General features: G+C 40.3%; 1 protein-coding gene across 6 annotated transcripts in view; it reads right to left on the bottom strand.

Moving 5' to 3' along the window:
• The window catches only part of SESTD1 (SEC14 and spectrin domain containing 1), a 57,341-nt gene that overhangs the window by 8,577 nt on the left and 27,429 nt on the right, over positions 1–21,335 (bottom strand). For all 6 annotated transcript variants that reach the window (XM_060280603.1, XM_060280611.1, XM_060280593.1 and 3 more), the window contains 7 exons: positions 17,508–17,621; positions 16,519–16,616; positions 15,149–15,204; positions 13,802–14,013; positions 9,493–9,615; positions 1,745–1,939; positions 659–773 (listed from right to left, as the gene is read on the bottom strand). In XM_060280603.1, the coding sequence (XP_060136586.1) occupies positions 659–773; positions 1,745–1,939; positions 9,493–9,615; positions 13,802–14,013; positions 15,149–15,204; positions 16,519–16,616; positions 17,508–17,621 (913 nt within the window). The remainder of the gene's footprint in view (positions 1–658; positions 774–1,744; positions 1,940–9,492; positions 9,616–13,801; positions 14,014–15,148; positions 15,205–16,518; positions 16,617–17,507; positions 17,622–21,335) is intronic.

The following is a 21,335-nucleotide window of genomic DNA, read 5'->3' as shown; positions in this document are numbered from 1 at the left end:
ATGCACAGACCTTTACATGCACAGACTTCCAAGAGAGCTGGAACCCCAATAGCATGGAGTCTCAAAATGTAAGGAGGTCTATGCATAGATGCTGTCCATCTGTAATGTCCAGTCTCAACACATGGACCTACATGTGATTTAATACACGAAAGCAGCTTTGGAAGTTTTCAGCCTTGGAAGCAGGTGGCTTGTCAGGGATTCATGTACACTGTTTATGATGTTTCCTTGCTGCAATACAAATGAATTTATATGTACTGTTAAGACTTTTACGTCCCAACAGTATTTGAGCCAATTGCAAAAGGAAGCCAAGAGTTTGCATCCAAAATCCAAACAACTGTAAAGCAAATCCAATTGTTCGATTAGGCTTGCCCCCCCCCCACATCACACTGTTGTTGTTTTTAAAAGAAAGGGAATTGTAATTATCCCCCAGAGAAGGAAAGGGATTGCGGGGGGGGGGGGTGCGCATCTGAGAAAAGGCCTTCCATGCTCACCCAATCTCTTCTGCATGCATTGTTGAATTGTGGCCAGAAAGGTCCGTTTTCCTCTCTATGCTTAGTTAAGAACGCGAGAGAAAAATCGATGTATACTTTAAAATTTATTTTTCCCCAATTGTTCACTGTTTTATAGATCTGGAGGTTTCTACAATGTTTGGGCTTACCAACACTTTTCAGTTTCTCTTCAAGTAGCTTTAGAGTTTGCTGAATTGACGTCCCGTCTGCTGGTGCGACATCAACACACAACATCCCTAGTAGGCCGTCTAGTTGCTGAGACAACTGAAAAAGACAGCAAGAAAAACCCCAGGTATCATATTACTTCAAAAACCTGTGTTTCTCATGCTTCCACCAAGGATGTGCTGCAATAATGTCTGCACACACACACACACACACACACACAGAGAGAGAGAGAGAGAGAGAGAGAGAGAGAGAGAGAGAGAGAGAGAGAGAGAGCTAACTGCAAAGGGAGATAAAACTAGGAGATAGGGAAGTTCACAGGCAGATGACCTGAACAGCAGATGCTTCTCACCAAACACCCTTCATCACCCTTTCTACCAGTCTCCAATGATCAAGATGTGGACTCCCAACAAGACCCGATATGCCTCTTTGTGTGTGTGTGTGTGTGTGTGTGTGTGTGTGTGCAGACATCGATAAGGGCCCCATGTACAAACAGAGTGGAAGAGGGCCAATAGTTTAAGATGAAGAAAAGTCATCACTTCTGGGCATTACAAAACAGGAGCTTATACAAAACAGGAGGAGAAGCAGGATGTGCTTTAAACTGACTGTCAGATAAGCACCGACACTAAGCACCATGGTCATGACATTCTACAGTAGTCAACGCCCAATGCCTTCTCTCAAGAGCAATAAAAATAAGCCTCCTCAATGACTATAAATTCATCAGAATCTTTCTACAGCATTGCAATAAATTTTAGCTGGGGCAATCAGAATAAGACCCACTCTTTGACTACTGATTCAAAACCCTATATATTTGACTTTTTATTTCTATTCTCTGTATATTGTATTGTTGTTTTATTGCTATGGTCGATGGCTGACGCAAATAAAGATGCATTCATTTTTTTTTAAAAAAAAACCTCATGAAACAGAAGGCTTTAGCTCTTGAACGTCCTCAGAAATGGATTGGTATATTTTGGAATTTGTTCATTCCTAAAAACCAGTTGGAACTGTTGGCCATCTGTAGTAATCGTCACACAGCAAGATTGTACAGTGAGTAAGAATGCATACTGACTTACTTCTTGGGCAACGCCATGGAAATCAAGTGCTGCTTGCAACAGATTCTGCCTGAACTCCAGTTGACTGGCTTGCCGGTAACAAACATCACTTAACTGCTGCTGTAACGCTTTCAGTTCCACAAGGTCTTCTTCATCCCCAGCATTTAACAAAGCTGCAATCTGTTGATTAAGTTCCACATACACTGCAAACCACTCCTGCAAAAACAGCACAGCAGAAAGTATATCAGAACTGCAATGCTTTTTAATGTTCTTTTTAAGACAGCCTGTGTGTGTGCGCGCACACACACACATCTTATTACGCAGGTTTACATATGCTTCTGTCTAACAGTAATGCATTAAACCAGTAGCACACAGACATGCTCAGGTCTCCGTCCATATCAAGTCGGAAATGTCATGTCTTTTTCAACTAAGCAATTCTGTCATTTAGCAAAATCAGTCGTGGACCCTTGGAACCATTTTGAGCAAGTCCTCTTTTTCTCATCATCTTTGGATTTCTGGGTTTTCCCCTGCTGCCTTGCCAAAGTCCAGCCTCTCATTCATTCTCTAAGGTTATGCTCTTATCCGGTCTCTTTAATTTTCCCCCTACTGCAATATCCTGTTCTTTAGCCCGGTAGGCTTTTTAAAAACGAACTTTCATCTATTTAGCACACACAGCAACATGTATTCAACTGATCGTCTTCTCTACTTGTTCCCTTGATCACATCCCTCTTCCCTCCCTCCTCACCGCAGCTTTCCTTTCCATTGCCTCTGCAACTTCATAGAATTTCAGCAGCCTCTTTTCCTTCAGTATTATCAGGAGTGCACATCAGTTATCTTGCTGGTTTATTATTTATACGGCATTTCTATAGTTGTGCACACTGTGCAACACTGATCACATTTAGCTCACGGATCAGGGTGGATAAAAATCAATGGTTTTTTAAAAAATAAAAATAAAAATCAGATTTTTAAAATAAGGATTTGTTTTAAGTTTTTCATGTGTGCTAAAACTCAGTCTAAGTTTTTTTTTTTAAGAATTGTTTAACCACATCAGTTAACAAACATGGATACATATGCTATAATGTTATTGTTTTAGTTAAATTGTTTAAATTGTTATTAAGGAAATGATTATTTTTCTCCTTCTAATAAGGTGCAGCAGAAAAGTTGTTCAAATATAAACAGTTAACTTATTAAACTTCACAATAATTTCATAATTATCTGTCTATGTATTTCTAATAGTATAATCAAATCAGTAATTTTTGATGTAACTGCAAAAACTACTCTGAAAAATTATTATTCCAAAAAATGAAATCTTCATCTGGTTGTAAATATTAAGATTATACCAGCAAGAATTAGTCTTTCTGTAAAAAAAGAAGAACATTTAAATCAAGTCTTACTGAGTAGTGATTTAAATCAAGTCTTACTGAGTAGTGATTTAAATTGGGATTTAAACAGATTAAAATCCACCCTGTCAAGGATAGCGTATAAGACAACTGGGCGTATAAGACGACCCCCCCCCCACACTTTTCCAGTTAAAATATAGAGTTTGGGATAAACTCGCCGTATAAGAAATACGACCCGGCGTATAAGACGACCCCTGACTTTTGAGAAGATTTTCCTAGGTTAAAAAGCAGTCTTATACACAGGAATATACAGTAACTTGCTGATGCAACCGAGACCCAAGAGACGCAACAGGATACACTGGACAAACGCAGGCAGACAGATGGGCAAGCGCCTCCACACTTCTGCTCTAATAACCCTTGAGTGCCAGTGTGAATGTATAGCGCATGAAATCTGTGAACATGCAAAAAACACAAAAGAACATCCTCTTCTTGGTGTTTCCTTATTCTAAAGCTCCTCTTCTTCCAACAGCCTCTGCCCAAGGTGGAATTTCTAGGTTGATCTTCTCAAACCATTAGGCCACACAGGATCCCAGGGAAACATTTATGCCCCCGCCCCCAGTTGCACTTTTTACTACATGCAGCTATGCTGCTAGCGCCCAATTTAGGAATTTAACTTGAAAGCTTGTTAATGGATGAACAGGATACCTTGAGAGCCACCCCTTCCCATATGAACCTGCCAGCTTAGGACTTGCTTCAGAAGTCTGATCATGAAAAGTTGGTTGATGGGTACCCACCTCCCTGCACAGGGGTGACCCGAGACATCTAGCACCTGACCAAATGGTGGCTCACCCCTGCCAGGAAAGAAGGGGTGATTCAAGGTCTACAAGGGAGGGATAAAGATCTATATTGAGATCTGTGGCCCCTGTGAATCCTGCCGCCCGAGGCGGTCTTCTAACCTGACCTCATGTGTGAGCCGGCCCTGTCCCTGCAGTAGCCTACCAAAGCTCTCTATCCTGCATTTAAATGAGCAACCTAAAAACTATTTTATTTCAGGCAAATTTAGGTTTCATTGCATATTTTTATATATTTTTAAATCATATATGCCAAATTGTTATAATTTCATGTTATTTTTTTTGTTACCTGCCCCAGTAATTTAATGGAAATGCAGTATTATCCAGAAAACAAACAAACAAACAAACAAATTAAGAGGCTGTTGTGCCTTGACTTCCCTTTCCAGCTAGAGTGGTATAATTTCACCACTCCCGTGTGTGTTCTTAATCACTTTTCTACTTTGTTTTGTCTAGCCACATATTCTAGTGACAAATCTTTTTTTGGGAAAGTCTGTCTTCTATATGCACTCATTATCTATCATGGTTTGAACCTAATCACTGTCTGAAAACTGCTAGGCAGTATATAGCAATAATGTCACCTTTCTAAACAGACTATGACTCAGGCCTTTAAAAGGTGGAAGGGAAGGGAATGACTCAGATTTAAATGAATATTTAAACTATTTTGCAGTGCCAGTGGAATAAATGGCATCTGTAGTAAGACTATTGCTTGCAATAAAGTCAGAATCCTTTTTAGTAAACACAGTTAAAAAGTAATTAGCTAGTAAATCAATGAGACAGCAGATTAAAGAAACACTTGAGTTATTTAAAAGGCTTTTATGTATATAAAGGCAGTAACTTCTAATTGCTGCCTTGCGCAACCTTGGTGTCAATTTCCAAAATCTGGCAGCAAGAGACAGATTGACTGATGATGCCATAATGTTTTATTTACTATGGAATCTTTTGAAACGATTAGAAATTCATGAGGTTCCAAAGACTTTCACTGGTGGTCCTCTAACGCCATTATAAATCCATAATGGAGAAGGGTAACAGATGGACCTAATCTGTAACTTTAACTTTTGTCACTTTCAGTATATATGCTGCCCAAAGGTCTCTGTAGGTATGGGGAACCTGTTACAATGGTCCTCCAAGAATCCAACTTGGAAGCCCAGCCCCAGCAAGGTGAGTCTGTGATGACACATAAGTATTGTGAAAGAAGCCATATTGTCTACTAATGGTCAGGCTGAAATGCAATCTGCTGAATGGTCAGGCTGAAATGCAATGTCAGAACTTGACAGTATCTTAAGAACCCACTTTACAAAAATCAATGCAGTTAATGTGGATTGAAGTACAAAAACACAAGATACTGGATGCAACACAACATCTAAAGAAACAATGTAATTTATTGACCAAGCTAACAAAGGAGTCTGCATTAATCTTCACTCAACCCATCTTGAGTATTTTAAGTAATGAACTTAAAATCTACTATGTGGTCCAAATCAGATTTCGATTGGTGGAGATAGAGCAGGGGAGGATAACCCCTTTGGGAGGAGGGGCGGCAAATAAGGGGCAATATCCAACCAATTTGTTCTGTCAGCAGAAATATAACAGAACTCCCCCTTCTCTCACGTGCCCTGCACCCTCACCAAATCTGCTCCACGTGGCTGGGGGAAAACCCATAACAGATTTGGATAGCACAGAGATCCGCGAGAAAGCCCCCGGAGGTGGGGAAAGCTCCTTCCGGCCGAAGGAAGGAGGGAACAGAAGAACGCCAAAAAACAGGGCAGAAAGTAGAGCGCCGAGCCCTGCGCCGGCTCCTTGGTTGCCGCCTGCGCACACACACCGCCCGACAGCTGATCGGCGGAAGCGCCCGCCCGCACGGAAACAAAGCGGCGGCGGCGGCAAGCACAAGGAGGACCCGCGAAAGGAAACCTGTAGGAAGGAAAACCTGCAAAGAAAAAGGGCGAGGAGGAAGGCAGGCGGGCCTGGATGAATCCAGCAGGAGGTAAGACGATCGGGAGCTTCAGAGGCTGATCCGATCACGCGAGGTGGCCGGGGCGAAAGAGGCTGCGTTCCTGCCTCCGGGTGAATTTAAAAGTGGGCAAGCCCCGCCTCCCGGCCGACCCTATTGGTCGGCCCAGGTATGACGGAGGCGGGAACTCCCATCTCGCGAGGGGGCTGAACTCTCAGCCCCCATCGTGAGCATTTGGTCAGGCCATGCCCACAACACCACCTCCGTGTGATGCGGAAGTGGTTTTGTGCAAGCAGAAATCCTTGCACTGATGGAATGAGTTAGTTGGAAACAACTCAAATTTAATAAATAAGCAATAATAATAATAATTTAGTTATACCCCACCCATCTGGCTGGGTTTCCCCAGCCACTCTGGGCGGCTTCCAACCGAATATTAAAAACAGTACAGCATCAAACATTAAAAACTTCCCTAAATAGGGCCGCCTTCAGTTGTCTTCTAAATGTAAAATAGTTGTTTATTGCCTTGACATCTGCTGGGAGGGTGTTCCACAGGGCGGGTGCCACTACCGAGAAGGCCCTCTGTTTCCCTGTAACCTCACTTCTCGCAATGAGGGAACCGCCAGTAGGCCCTCGGTGCTGGATCTCAGTGTCCGGGCTGAATGGTGGGGGTGGAGACGCTCCTTCAGGTATACAGGACCGAGGCCGTTAAATAAATTTAAAAGTCTTGGCATGAGGACTGGATCAGCCTCACCCCAAACTTTTTTTTTAACCTCTTAAATAAGACCTCACCAATATTGGAAATAACAAAGGGAAAAAAGAAGTAGGAGACTCAGCAATGGATCCCCAATGTAGCTGAGCACTCTGATTAGGATGAAACTATGCCGTCCAAGTCATATGGATTATTTGTTTAGTGGGGTGGGTGTGCTTATGATCTGATCTGTACGGTCAGCTGAGGTGGTGGGGCTGTGTGTCTTGAGCACACATGCTAATTAGTGGCCCAAAGTGGCCAAGAGTGAATGCAGCCCTCAGGTCAAAAAAGGTTAGCAACCTTTGCAGCTGCTGAGTAAGCAGAGAGGGAGAAACTCTGCCCAGAAGGAAGATTATCAGCTAAGAAAACTACCTGCGATTTATTGGGCTTTATGAAATGTTAATACTTCAAAAGGTCAAGGATACCCTTTTAATCTCTCTTTGCCATGGCAAAGTACCAAGAAGAAACTGACACTGTGATTTCAGAACTAGTTTGATCACTTCATTCCAGAGATGAGTAAATGAGGCACAAGTTAAGATAGAAAAAACTAGTGCTGGCCATACAGGCTGAAAAATGGGAGATACTTGGGATAGCATATCAGGAGTAACAAAACTTCCCCCTGCCAAGTTATTATAATTTAAACCTTTAGAAGGCATCTCAAGGCAGCCCCGTTTAGGGAAGCTTTTAATGTTTGATGGATTTCTGTATTTTAATGTTTTGTTGGAAGCCGCCCAGAGTGGCTGGGGGAACCCAGCCAGATGGGCAGGGTATAAATAATAAATATTATTATTTAATAATTTAATAATAAATTATTATTATTATTTAAACTGGGAAATGCCTTTCTTCACACTGGAATCTGTGCCCCGGACAGATCAGCGAGACTATTGTGACGTCATAAGTGAAAGGAATCTGTTTTCTGCATAGAGGTTTTGAACTGTTTACCAGAAAGGAGATCTGAAACAAGTTGACAAGTTTGATTAGGAATTGTAACAGTTCTTTTTATAAATGGCTACAAGAGTTTTAAAGTAACAAAAGACCTTTAAGATGATATTTTACAGCCAGTTGGGATACAACACAAAAGCCTAAAGATAGGAGATATAAGCTGCACCATTTCCTGTTTTCCATTCTGCTGTGTCTTTGAAGGAGCAAAAAATGTCAACAGAAGAATATACACCTGGCTGACAAGAGACTGTTTTAAAACTTTTGTGGAAACTTGAAAGTGGAATGAAAAAGAATAGTTTACAGATGGAAATAACAAAACAAACTTTGCAGGAAAAGGAAGTATGTGAGGAAATATTGGAAAGGGATGAAAAGGAAGAAAAAACTGTTGAATTTGTCATCAAGGATAAGGTGGAAGTTTATCCAGAAGAAACGGAAAAAGAATTTTATCAAGACCTGCTATGGAATATTGTTCCCCCAGAGATGGGAGAACAAGACTTATTTAAGGAACAGGATTCCTGCAAAGAACAGATTACAAAGAAGATGTGATGGAGTAACTACCAGAGATTGGCAAAATAGAGTTATGATGGAATTAGGGGGGCAGCAGGGTGGGAAGAAGGAACATTGGTAAAAAGAGGAAAGTGTTGTTTTTCTTTATGGCATGGATGAATTTGGTTTAAAATTGGGCTGTTTTTATGGAATCCGCTGAATCAAATGGGAGACCCCGAGACCAGGGGGAAGAAGAGGTAGTATAGTTAATAAAAAGTATTAAAGTTATTTGGGGAAAGTAAAGGAAATGTTCAGTCCTATGGGAATTCTTGGAAGTAAATTTTGGGCTAGGGAAGGAAATATAAGATTGAATTTGATTGAAATAAGATATTTGATTAATAAAAGATAAATGTATTCTATGTGAAAATAGAAGTAAATATAAAGGGAAGATGTATAGTTATTTTGGGGTAGTTGGGCGATTTCTTTCCTCTGTTCGTCTCTTCCGTCTTGGAACCCCTCAGTGGCAGGGGGGTGGGTTCTGGGATGGGTGGTGGGTGGGGAGAGTCTCAGCTGGAAAAAGGACCACTTCTATCTATCTTTATTCACCCTGGGGACTCCTGGTGGCAGGGGGAGGCCCGGGGATGGAGGAAATGGGAGGGGTGGGAAGTAAAATTAAAAGAAATAAGAAAGAGGATAGCATAGAAATATGATTAGGTTATTGAAAAATGATAAAAAATTATGAGATATGAAAACTGCTAAAGATTTTAAATTGAAAATCAGAAAGGGGGGGTGGAGGGAGTCCACAAGATAATGTTTAGTAAAATAAGATAAGTTATACGTACTTGTATTTGTATCTGTATTTTCTTGTTATTTTTAATTTTTTTGTTATATCTGTTTTACGTGTGTATTTACAAAACATCCTCCTAGTAGAGAACATGATGTCTTTTGAATGTAGACAGTGGTCAGAGTTGTCTCCTTCCCCCCAATTCTCCATTCAGTTCACATCAACCCCAATATGTTCTATCCTCCAGTGTTTGAACTGGAAAAACAAAATCTGCCTTTGCCAGTCATCAAACAATCTATGCTCCGAGATTATGTATGATCTTAAACTGAGCAATTAAGTAATTACAATAAGTGGCTCCCAGAAAGAAAGAAAAGATGACATATATTACCCCTAAATCAATGCTTCCTTTTTGTGTTTTCAATCTCATCAGAAACACGATCACTCTCCTTTAAAAGAATAAAAATTAGTATACTGCCGTGACATTAGAATTTAATTAATAATGATTAAGATCACCAGCACAGTCTGTTGCAGAAGAATAGGTGCAGTTTTATATAGCTCATAAATCACTGTCTAAAATTCGCTAGAAAAATGTCACATGAAAATGTTGCACATAATGAATTATATATAAGAACAATCATGCAGTAACTTCCTCGGGAAAATGGAAACTCACACTGTGTTGACTTTCAATCTCTTCATGTTTCTGTTGCAAAGCTTGTGAGGCTCTAATTGAATCACCTATCCCCCACTGGGTTCTAAGCTGTTCTGTGCCGGGTCCTTCAAGCCAGTTCACTACCTGTTGATCGAAACAGCAACATTTTCACCACAGCAAATAATTAAACACACACGATCAAGACTGATTTTTAAAAGAAATTATTGTTATTCAGATTTTGCTTAAAATAAAGTTCGCTTTTAATGGCAACATGTTCTCTACCTCAAGATAAATAAAGGCAGTGGGGGTCCTTAGTTCCTTTTAGGTGCATAAGCAACCTGGCAAGACTGATCAAACATTTCCCAATGCTTTTTCGGAGGAAGAATGTCTTCTTTGTGAACCTTAATAATATGTCGTCTCACATTAGAAACAGAGCATGAAGATATCTGGCTCATTCATTGTTTTGTCAATTCATATCTGTATTAGTATGTAAGATGAAAAGCTGGCTTCTTTAAGAAAACAGGGGTGGGGGTGGGGATTCTTTAGTTCCCCTGCTGAAATCTAAATTGTTCTAACTTGCAGAACTACAGCACCTGACTGTGTGTTTAGGGATAAATATCAGTATATGCTTCACTATTTGCTGCTCTTTTATATACAGGCTATTTGCAGGTTGCTTAAATGGCAGGTGTCAAAACAGAACAGATGGGGCTGGATAAATATTTGTCAGAATTGGTTTCTGGAGCAATGGCTCCTACCTTGCACTACATAAGCCATCATAATGATCCTTCTGGCCCAACTTACATGTACAGCAACAGAAAATGAGAACTATCTGCTTCCTACCAAGGGAAACATAAGAGATAATGGTGTTCAAGAGGAAACATACTAGGACACTAATAACAAGCAGGCTGTACCTCCTAAATATGGAAAGGAAAACAAATGACAAAGGCTGCTCCGAACATTCGTGAGGATTAACACTGGCAGCTGTCCGTGTAGTAGGGTGGCTGTTCTCACCTGAGACTGCCCAGGCGGGATTCAATCTGGTGTTCCCGTGGGTGTGTTTGCACCATGAGGACCTCACCTCTGCCCACCTGCCTCCAGGTAAGGAGCAGCAACACAACCAATCAGAAGTTAGGTAAGCGCCACTGCCCCACCACTACTGGTAGGAACATATGGCATAAACCTTTTGATTCTTTTCACCTTTGCCCACTTCTACAGCAGCATCCTGCACTGCGTACTTTTGAAACACGTTTTACAATCAGGACTAGGGAGAAACTACTAATAAGGAAGCAGGGCTGGGGGGGGGGCAGTGTCAAAAAGCTGCCACACAAGCCAGAAGTCTAGCTCCGAGGGCCTTCTGGCAGTTCGCTCCTTGTGAAAAGTGAAGTTACAGAGAACCAGGCAGAGGGCCTTCTCGGTAGTGGCGCCTGCCCTGTGGAACGCCCTCCCATCAGATGCCAAGGATATGAATAACTATATACAGTGGTACCTCGCAAGACGAATGCCTCGCGCAACGAAAAACTCGCAAGACGAAAGCATTTTGCAATGTTTTTGGTGACTTGCAAGACGACATTTTCTATGGCCGCGCTTCGCAAGACGAAATTATCGCAAGACGAAGCAACTCTCGGAACGAATTTTCGTCTTGCGAGGCACCACTGTAATCTGTAAAAGACCTCTGAAGGCAGCCCTGTAGTGGGATGCTTTTAATGTGTGATGTTCTGTTGTGTTGTTTCTGTATATTATGTTGGAAGCTTCTCAGAGTGGCTGGGGCAACCAAATCAGATGGGCAGGGTACAAATAATACAGGTATGCCCCGCGGAGGACCTTAAGGTCCACAAACAACAATATTCTGGAGATCCCGAGCCATAAGGTGGCTAGATTGGCCTCAACTAGGGCCAGGGCCTTTTCAGCATTGGCCCCAACTTGGTGGAGCGCTCTTTCACAGGAAACCAGGGCCCTGTGGGATTTGTCATCTTTCCGCAGGGCCTGCAAGACAGAGCCTTTGGGTTGGGTTCAGTCTGACCCCTGTGTTTTCCTCCCTCATGGTTTGGATTTATGGACTACTTAAAATGAGGCTGCATTTTAAATTTTAATATTGTATTTTAATCTGTATTTTAATTAATTCTTTTCTTTTCTTTTTTATGTCTTACTGTAATTTTATTGGTGTTAGCTGCCCTGAGCCCAGTTTTGACTGGGGAGGGCGGGGTATAAATAAAAATTTATTATTATTATTATTAAAAGTAATAATAAGGCAACCACTAGCATTTTTGTTGCTTGCACCACGAAAATACATGTGAGGACACCTCAACCATACATCTGATATGCGGACAGTTAGTCTAAGCTAGTGATTATCTATTTTACAGTTACTAAACAGCAAGAATGAAAACTCCTACTGCAGTAATTCTCAAATGATACTGCAAATCATCCCTTGGCATCGTCCTGTTTCTATTTCTCTTAGTTCAGTTTCCTCTTTTTATCACCAAGAAGACATATACTTCTGATATACCTGGACAACTAGTGTAACAATATGATTTTTGATCACTTCTGCTCCTAAGATCTTTAGAATTATTATTATTATTATTATTATTTTAAAAAAGGTCTTCCTTCTGGCTCCCCATTTAGATATCTTCTCAGATATCTTCTAAATAAAAACATAGATGAATGCTCAATTTCTTTGCCTGAAAAAGTTCAATTCATTTACCATGCAGCTTCAGTAACACAGGCAGAGCAAATGGATGGCAATTTCTAATCAGAATGATGCAAATTGAGGTTGATGCCCCAGTAAACAAGTCTATTTAAATGCATTAATGATGGCAGTTTGCCAAACTAGGTTATAAACCTCATTCCAATCAGCCCATATTTGCTCAGATGACTCGAATGCTCAAGTTACCACAGAAATAAGTATAATATTTTGTTTCTTTTATACCTATGTAATATCCATGTCTGACTGTGTTTTTTTAAAAAAAACACTTAAAGAGAGATTTAAAAGTGAAAGAAATGATTATTCTAGAATACTGTGAAGTAGAATATTTTGATTTCCTGCCTCTCCAGTATTTAAAATGGTGAAGGTTCATGTGCAAAGCATCTAAAATATAAACACATTCAATTTCAAATAATAGGCCTGGGGAAATGAATGAATTGATTTCATTTCCTTTATTATCTCGACAGAGACATTGTCTGAAGAAGTGTTGAAAGCATCAATTACATGCCAATTTCCCAAGCACCAGCCCAACCCTTCATGACCTTTTAGCATACAATTCATTAAACGGGTTTTTACTCACTATAGTCAGGAAGAGCCTTGTATGACAACTGTTCTTTTGGATTTTGATCAATGGATATGCTAACCCTATTTATCTATTAATCACTAGACAGACTAATTATCTTGTTTATATTAAATCACTATTTAAAAGAAGAAGCAAGAGCCACCCAACAACCTTCGCTTTACTACCCTGTAGTTGCTTCCATTCAATTTTATTGGTAGTTGAACCCCAAATCTACCAGAAATAGATCGGCATTCTTAACTGCTTTGACAACACAACAAGTTAAGTGGGTGCAATTAAGACTGCTCTGTAATATCCCAACAATGTAAGAAAGCTTCAAAACCAGCCCAAATGCTGAGCCATAGCTAACCTGCTTCGTCACATGACAGAACAAAGTGACACATAGGGTTGGGGAAGACCAATAGCGACAAGGCTGTAGGTCTCATGTCGTGAGGGAGACTGTCTCAATAAAGAAACGGACACACAAACAAGCACACAAGCACACACACACACACGGATAGCTAAAAGCCTTTATTCCAAGCTACTGACCACATCTAGTAGCATGAGTCCTCAGTGCATTCTGCTAGACTTATTTAATGGAATGTACAGTGGTGCCTTGCTTAACGAATGCCCTGCTTAACGAAATTTCCGCTTAACGAAAGGATTTTTCGAGCGGAGCTTGCCTCGCTAGACGAATGCGTTTTACGAAAAATTCGTCTAGCGAATCACAGTTTCCCATAGGAATGCATTGAAATTCAATTAATGCGTTCCTATGGGCAAAAAAAAATCCAAAAAAAATCAATGCATTCCTATGGGATTCGCTAGACGAATTTTTCGCTATAAGAAAAGACCCGTGGAACAAATTAATTTCGTCTAGCGAGGCACCACTGTATTGAGCAGCCAGAGTTTGTAAGTGAGGTTGGGGGAACTCTACCGATACTATAATCTGGCTGTATTCATACATACAAAGTAAGAAGAAGATGCAGAAGAGTAAGACAATCTGCTAGACCGAGCCTATTGGGTGCGCTGTTAACAACGAATGATATAAACCAAGTGGGACTTGGGGTACCTACCTGCATTACCTTCTGCTGAATCTCCTCTAGCTGAGAGCGCTTGCTCCGTTGCCTGCATACTTCTTGGTACCGTGTATATTGCTCTCTGAGCGAGTCTAGCAACTTCATAACCTGGGGCTGAGCAAGCAGTTCGTCATCCATGGGAGACCACGCAACCCCTCCGTCCGAACCATTAAAGCGGCGTTGTTGCAATTCAGATAACAGCTCATGACCTTGAATGGTTGGACAATTAAAACTGAGCATTCAAATGATGCCTCAAGATGTGGCATAGTCAGGTTAAAAGGAGCTAGGGTGTAAAAGACTCGAGATAAAAGGAAGATAGCTTGTGGTAGGCTAAAAGTGAAAGGGGGGGTTGTTCGTATTATGGGTTATGATAAATCACTTTCAGATCCTATGCAACTTTCCCTCGGGGGTGACAGTAACAGCATGATAAAAAAAAATCTTCTGTATATGAAAATATGGAACGGTTCACAAATTTGAAGGTAACCCTTGCACCGGACAGATGCTTAGCGAGGGTATAAAATGGGGAGTCATGGAGACACTGGGTAAAGATTCACTGATCAGTGATGTCAAAGACATTATCCAGTGGGTGCCTGGGCATTCACACAGCTGCATTTCAGATAGCAGTCCAAGTTACAATGACAATTTTTTTTATTCTTAACTTTTCTTAAACTTGTAAGCCATTAATGAAATGCAAGGGATACAGATTATATGAATTTATATATTTTTTTAAATGATATTGAGCACCAGTTACAACAGCAAAGAGCTAACGTTTAATGTTCCCACTGACTCCAATTGCAGACATGCTTAACTTTTGCTGCAAAAATGAAACAATCCCTAAATAAACAACTGTACTTCCTTGAGGAATGGTACCCAGATCCTGAGGAATGGATGAGCCAAAAAATTATTGCACTGGAAACTAATGTAGGCCCAAAGTCTACATTTTCTTTTTCCATATCCATAATAAAAAAATTAAGTAAGCATATATCCAAGTATATGCTCCCCATTATGCTTCCCAATTGATTTATAAAGTAACTTAAATTGTTAACTGTCTTCTTGGCATTCTCAGAGCTTGATTAGCAATTCCAACAGAAAAGGAGACCAGAATATATATCTACAGCTGCGGTTCCCAGAAATGGAAGAGGAGAACAGCAGAGGGAGGGAAATGTACTTTTAAGTAAATAAGGAAGATATTCAAAGCACTTATTATTCTGTTTAGTTAACACTCCTCCACCAAGAACAAGTCTAACACACCAAGAACAAAGCTGTAGCATTATATACTATCCATATCCAAAACAATTCACAAAATCCATGAATTAAAGAAAAACGATGCCATAGTGGGTATACCTGTCTGCAGAACTGTTTCAGGATCAACAGATGGAAGGAAATTCAAGTCTATAGACCTTGAAATAGAAAGGCAAATGGCTGTTACTTACTTAACGTTGATAACTGAAGTTTCAAGCATTGAATACAAGTATATAGCTTCTTGACTTATATAAAACATTCAAATAAAATTTCACATTTTTTCTTTACCTGGCATCATTTTCTTTGTCAAAACCATTTTTGGCAATGTCAAAAAAGAAAGAGAGACAAAGAGGGATCGAAGTTTCAAAAATGTTGGCATACTTGACACTGGAGGCTATTTTTCTTTTCAGTTACTTTTCATACAAGATAAAAAATAGTCCAGGCATTCTCAATCTTGGGGGGGGGGACTACTAATAAGACACTAATAAGTATTCAACTACATTTTCTGCATTAGGACAAGGATTAGTGCTTAATTCAAGGAGATTCTCCCCATCTCCTCCCCCTACACCACCCCTGGAGGGTCAGGGGAACTCCCAAAACAGATGCAGCAGGTGTGCTGGGGTGGGTGTGTTCCATTAAGCAAGGAGAAATAAATACAGTGGAACCTTGGGTTGTGAACGTGATCCGTGAGGGTGGCATGTTTGCAACCCACAGCATTCGCAACCCGCAGCGCCGCGTCTGCGCATGACGCAATTCGGTGCTTCTGTGCATGCGCCGATACCTGGAAGTAACCCATTCTAGTACTTCCGGGTTCAGCGTGTCCATATCCCAAAAATGCGCAACCCGAGGTATGACTGTGATATTTTGCACAAATGGAACTCCAGTAGTCTCCATGGAAAAAGCAAGTGTCATTGTCACCTAAAATCCACGCATCTCACAACCTGGCAGAGACCGAAATAATGCATTTTAAGGAGACCTAGGAAGATAGCGGGAACTGGAAACTACAGCTATACATTCCTAGGGAGTGACAAATGGTTCCATTATAAATACTACCTGTAGATACAAACAAAAATTCAAATTTGGGGGCACCAGAAAGAGCAGAAAATAGAACACAAATGCAGAGAAGGCAACAGATGCACTGAAGCACTTTCTTGGCAGTGTAGACATAAGCAACCCTACTTTCTGGCTAGCTTTAAGCCAGAGATAAATAGCCACTTCCCACAATTCCAGACTGGCACTGCACATGAAAGATAAGTTAGGATGCTGGGTTTGGGATTTCTGCATGACAGAGGTGTTTTGTTTTTGTTTTAAAGTTCAGTATCCTAGCCAGAAACATTAGGGATCTTTTACACAAACTCTTTCCATTCCAATGTTGCTTTTGAAAGCACCTATGTCCCTTCCATGAGCTATAGTTTACAGTCAAAGGATTTAATTACTAATAAATTGTTAACAGAAACAAGAAAAATAATTACCTGTCCTTCTCCTGTTGGTTTCCTTTATCATTTCCACTGTTGATTAAGGCAAGCTCATCCAGCAAAGATGTAGATTCTTTTGTAAACTTTTCAAATGCCTGTGTCAAATATTTATAGTTACCATTACTGCAATTGATTTTTACAGTCTCGTGCTTGAAGACGGATTGCCTGTCTGAGTGCTCCAACCCTGACACTGGGAAATCACCTCTAAGGCCTAGCAGTTTAATAGCAAGTGAGTTACAACGCATACAAACAACACAGAACATGTTGGAAAATGGACATCTTGAGCCCTCAAAGAACTGTTGCTGCTACTTTCTGGACTGTTAGCTCCCAAAGACTCTTCAAAGGCAGTTCTCTCTTTGTACATGAGTCCAATGCTGATTTAAACAAAACATTAGTGGCTGTGGTTTGGTCACACCTTGCCGGAAACAGGCACAATGGGCTTATTGAACACAGCCACCTTCAGAAAGTAACCCCCTAGATCAGGCATCCCCAACTGCGGCCCTCCAGATGTTTTGGCCTACAACTCCCATGATCCCTAGTTAACAGGACCAGTGGTCGGGGAAGATGGGAATTGTAGTCCAAAACATCTGGAGGGCCAAAGTTTGGGGATGCCTGCCCTAGATGGACCAGAACCATCATAAAATAATGTCTCGTATTTTCCAGGCAATCCAGAAAGATACTGTAGCTGATGGTATTGGAAACTGCTGAACCAACAGGGATGTATTCCTCCTATCCAGTTCCCAGGGCAATTCAACTAGGCAATCAAAGCAATTGCCATCCCAAAATCAAGCCTGAAGTCAGACTGAAATTGATGTATACTAGGAGTGGGGAACTGGATCACAGTGATATCAGGTGACTCATTTTTTAACCCAGCATTTTGATGCCGCTAGGACACATCTAACACAGCTATTAATATTTTCAATCACCACTTTCCCATAAAAAGCGTACTGAAAAAGAGCAGACAAAAAAATTGCCAAGCAACTAACCAGCCTCTTGTTCAGCCAGTCCATATGATCGTAGGTAAGACTCCCTCCAAAATCTTCTGTCAGCTGGCATGGTTCTATGTATCGTGTAAGCTTATTGGCAGATACTAAAATAACCTGTATAAGTAAATTAAAATGGGCATTAACAACAACGACACACACTTAATCAACTCAATGGCTACTGATTGGTGGTCCAAAAAGCATGTTTACTCAGAAATAGTTCCCACTGAATTCAACAGGACTTGGTTTTAAGGAAGTGCATTTAGGATTGCAACTTTAGTTAGGAACTACAGATTCTGCAGCCAAATCATGCAGTGTAGTGTCAGGAGTAGCGACCTACAGGAGGACGTGGCAGACGGGTGGTAGCGATGCTTGTCTTTATTGCTTTTCCTCAGAATCTTCCACATCCATCCAGTTCTAGGCATGTGTTTCCAACCAAAAATACGTGGCTGGGGTGGGAATAGGGGGGTGGGAATGGGGAGGAGATCTTGGGGGGGGGAATGTAAGAAGCTCATCATCTGCTTCCCCCCCCTACAAAATGCCTTCGGTCCATTCAGCTCAGCAGAGAAACATAAGCCAAATTTTCAAAACTTAAGCTGACCCATGGGCTGATATAGTTCCAGCCTTTATAATACCTTCCCTTTTCTCCATCCTGAAATGTTCGGAATACAAAGAAGCATTTTGTACCAAATAACTACAAGCTACAGTTTGCTAGCTCTCAGTTACGTGCCCATGATTCATTATTAATATTTACAATTAAAGCATAAGCAAATTTAAGTACGAATATTTCAGTATGTTAATACATGGATTGTGAAACAAGTTTTGTTGGAGACAAACGTTAACAAAATGCGTTGCTTTTATAACTTTAAAGTGTGTGTGTGTTTCTGAAACGGAGAGAAACCTATTCCCGTAACACACACACACCCCAAACACTGCCAGCAAGGCTCTGACAGAACCCCAACTTTCACTTATTAAAAAGTGGAAATTGTTCTCTCTCCTCACTCAGTTGTATCATACAAACACCACTCTGACAACCTGAACATTCCTCCAGTCTAAGGGAGCCGTAGGTTATACAAGAAATTGGATGGATGTGCCAAGCCTTTATTTTGCATGACCAAAGAACTCAACAATTAGAATATTACTGAAGTTAATCTTCCTGTCAAATATATACACTGAGGACTAAGAAATGACATTCATCACATAGTTTGATGCTGCAAAGCTTTTCCGTTTCTTTAATTAAAATAGCGAGGATGGGGACTGAGGCAAATCCAAGGCTACAACAGACACTAAGTGGTCAAAATTGTGGGAACCTTTATAAAAAGTTGTGTTGCCTCATAACATCATTCTTTTTTAGAATACCACAGATTATATATATCATTAGAAAAACAATTTAATGAAGAATATATTGCAACAAACTGTGCTGAATTACCTTTATTCTATCAAAAATTATAGCCAAATAACCAGAAAATATACAAAGAAAACCATAAGGGATATTTCTTGCTGTGTTGTTTTAATATTCAATTGGGAGCCACCTAGAGTGGCTGGGGAGACTCAGCCAGATGGGCGGGGTATAAATAAATAAATATATTATTATTATTATTATTATTATTATTATTATTATTATTATTTCATAACTTCTCACCATTTCTGTTAGTAGCGTAGAAACCTTTTGCCACAATTAAAGTCCTACAACAGCATCCCAGGGAGTGAACCCCAGGATTTTAAGTTCATCAGGTGTTGATGTGAAACCAAGATTGTATGATTGCTTCTATCAAAGGTGCTTTATTCCTTGGTTGCTTCTGACTGACAAGTTTATTTAATCGGCTTCACAGATTTTCTATTGGGTTCAAGTCAGGACTATTACATCACTTTCTAGGTGACCAGTCAACTCTTCTCACTCCATGTCTTGTTAGGTAGGGTATAGGTTATTTGCCTATAACTTTTGATAGAACAAAGATCATTCAACATGGTTTGTTGCAATGTATTCTGCATTATCAGTCTAATGATATATAATTGTATGGTATTGTTTTATGGTATTATTCTAATAAAAAAAAAGATTGATGTTATGAGCCATCAAACCTTAGAAATGCAACTTCCCCCACAATTTTGGCCACTAGTGTACGTGCCCATCTGTAATTTGGTACTCCCACCACTCTCTGAAATAGAATCAAACCATCTCCCTCCCATCCTTGCTATTCATGACAGAAGGAAAGATCCCATGGGCAAACAGTCGGAACTGAGGGTGTCCCAATTCCAACAGGGACCACATCAGGAGCAAAAGGTTAGTGCCCCTTCCTGGTCCCCATTCTGCTCAGCCCCTCCCCTGTGGTGGCTTTTTAATAAAACAAGAAAATAATGAAAGCAGCTATGCAGACATATCTAATCTAACCCTGGAAAAGGGATAGCCAAGGGGATGCCCTGCAGATGCTGTGGAAACAAATGGCCAATGGTCCAAGATGACTTACGTTGCACCATATTGGCGTGAATATAAGCCAAACCCTCCCCCCCCCAAATTCTGAATGTGAAAAATTAAAGTTCGGCTTAAATTCGTGACCAACAAAAGTGGGCTTTTATGGTATCGCTGTTGAAACAGACATACGGTAAAATGGAACGGGTGTGAGTGCCTGCAGAATTTTAAGGGAGTGGCTTATATTTGGGTATTGTCTTTTCTCTCTCTCTTCCCCCCCCCCCTGAATTTTATATTTTATATTCAGGCCAATATGGTAATATGCAAGAACTGGAGGACACCATATTGGTGCCCCCTATTATACTCCAATTTGAGCACCTGGCTATTTCAGAATGACTTGTTGATCCTGATAAAAAAATACATTTCATTAGCAATCTGCACTTAGCCTAGTTTTTATTTTCATTAAGTTTCAACAGTACAGTTTTGTTAGACTCAAAGGAGGAGAGGACCACCTGGGAAAATGCAGGCCAACCTTGAGGTAGCAACTGATTTGCATTTTCCCTGCATAGAGAGTACATGCTATTAGCGTGGCTTGTGGGTATGTTGCGCTCCCAAATTACGTTATCATAATTTCTAGTTATGTGCACTAAGTAGCAATTAAACATCTTCAAACAATATGTGATTTTTATTTTATTTTTTTACAAAAAGTAATTTAATGAAGCATTTTCCTGTTGAAAGCACTTTAAATACTCCTGTGATATAAAAGATTCCACCTCATTTGTAAGAGATGTTAGGGTTAGTAATGCTCTGGTTCCTTGCTCTCAATGAATTCAGCAGAAAAGCAGCTCAATACAGCAATTATTACTATTAATTTCATTTCTACGGCACTTTATATTTTTTCAGGAAAAAAATTGGATGTGATTTACAATATAATAAACATCAAAAAAAAAATCCAGAATAAAACATTACTGAAGAAAGTCAACTATAAAGTATACATTCAATGTAACATACTTGGCAGGAAAGTAAAATATTATCTTAAGAATTTCAAAATAAAACATTAGAAGATTTCAAAATTAAACATTATAAAGGAAGTCAAATACAGAATGCACAATCAATGCAGCAAAGTGGAACCTCGGTTGTCGAACGCTTCAGAAGCTGAACAATTCAGAAACCGAATGCCAACAACCCGGAAGTGAATGCTTCCATTTTCGAACGCGCCTCGGAAGTCGGAAGATGACCGGCAATTGCGCCTCGGTTGTCAAACGTTTCCGGAAGACAAACGGTCTTCCAGAACGGATTACGTTCGACAACAGAGGTTCCAGTGTCTCTCTCTCTCTCTCTCTCTCTCTCTGTGTGTGTGTATGATTTCAAAAGAAAACATTACTAAAGGAAGTCAAATGTAAAATGCACATTTAAAACAGCAA

Source organism: Zootoca vivipara, chromosome 1 (genome assembly GCF_963506605.1).
Source record: "Zootoca vivipara chromosome 1, rZooViv1.1, whole genome shotgun sequence".
NCBI classification, from domain to species: domain Eukaryota; kingdom Metazoa; phylum Chordata; class Lepidosauria; order Squamata; family Lacertidae; genus Zootoca; species Zootoca vivipara.
The sequence above is the reverse complement of the archived record's forward strand: the minus strand, read 5'-3'. Positions and strand labels throughout refer to the sequence as shown.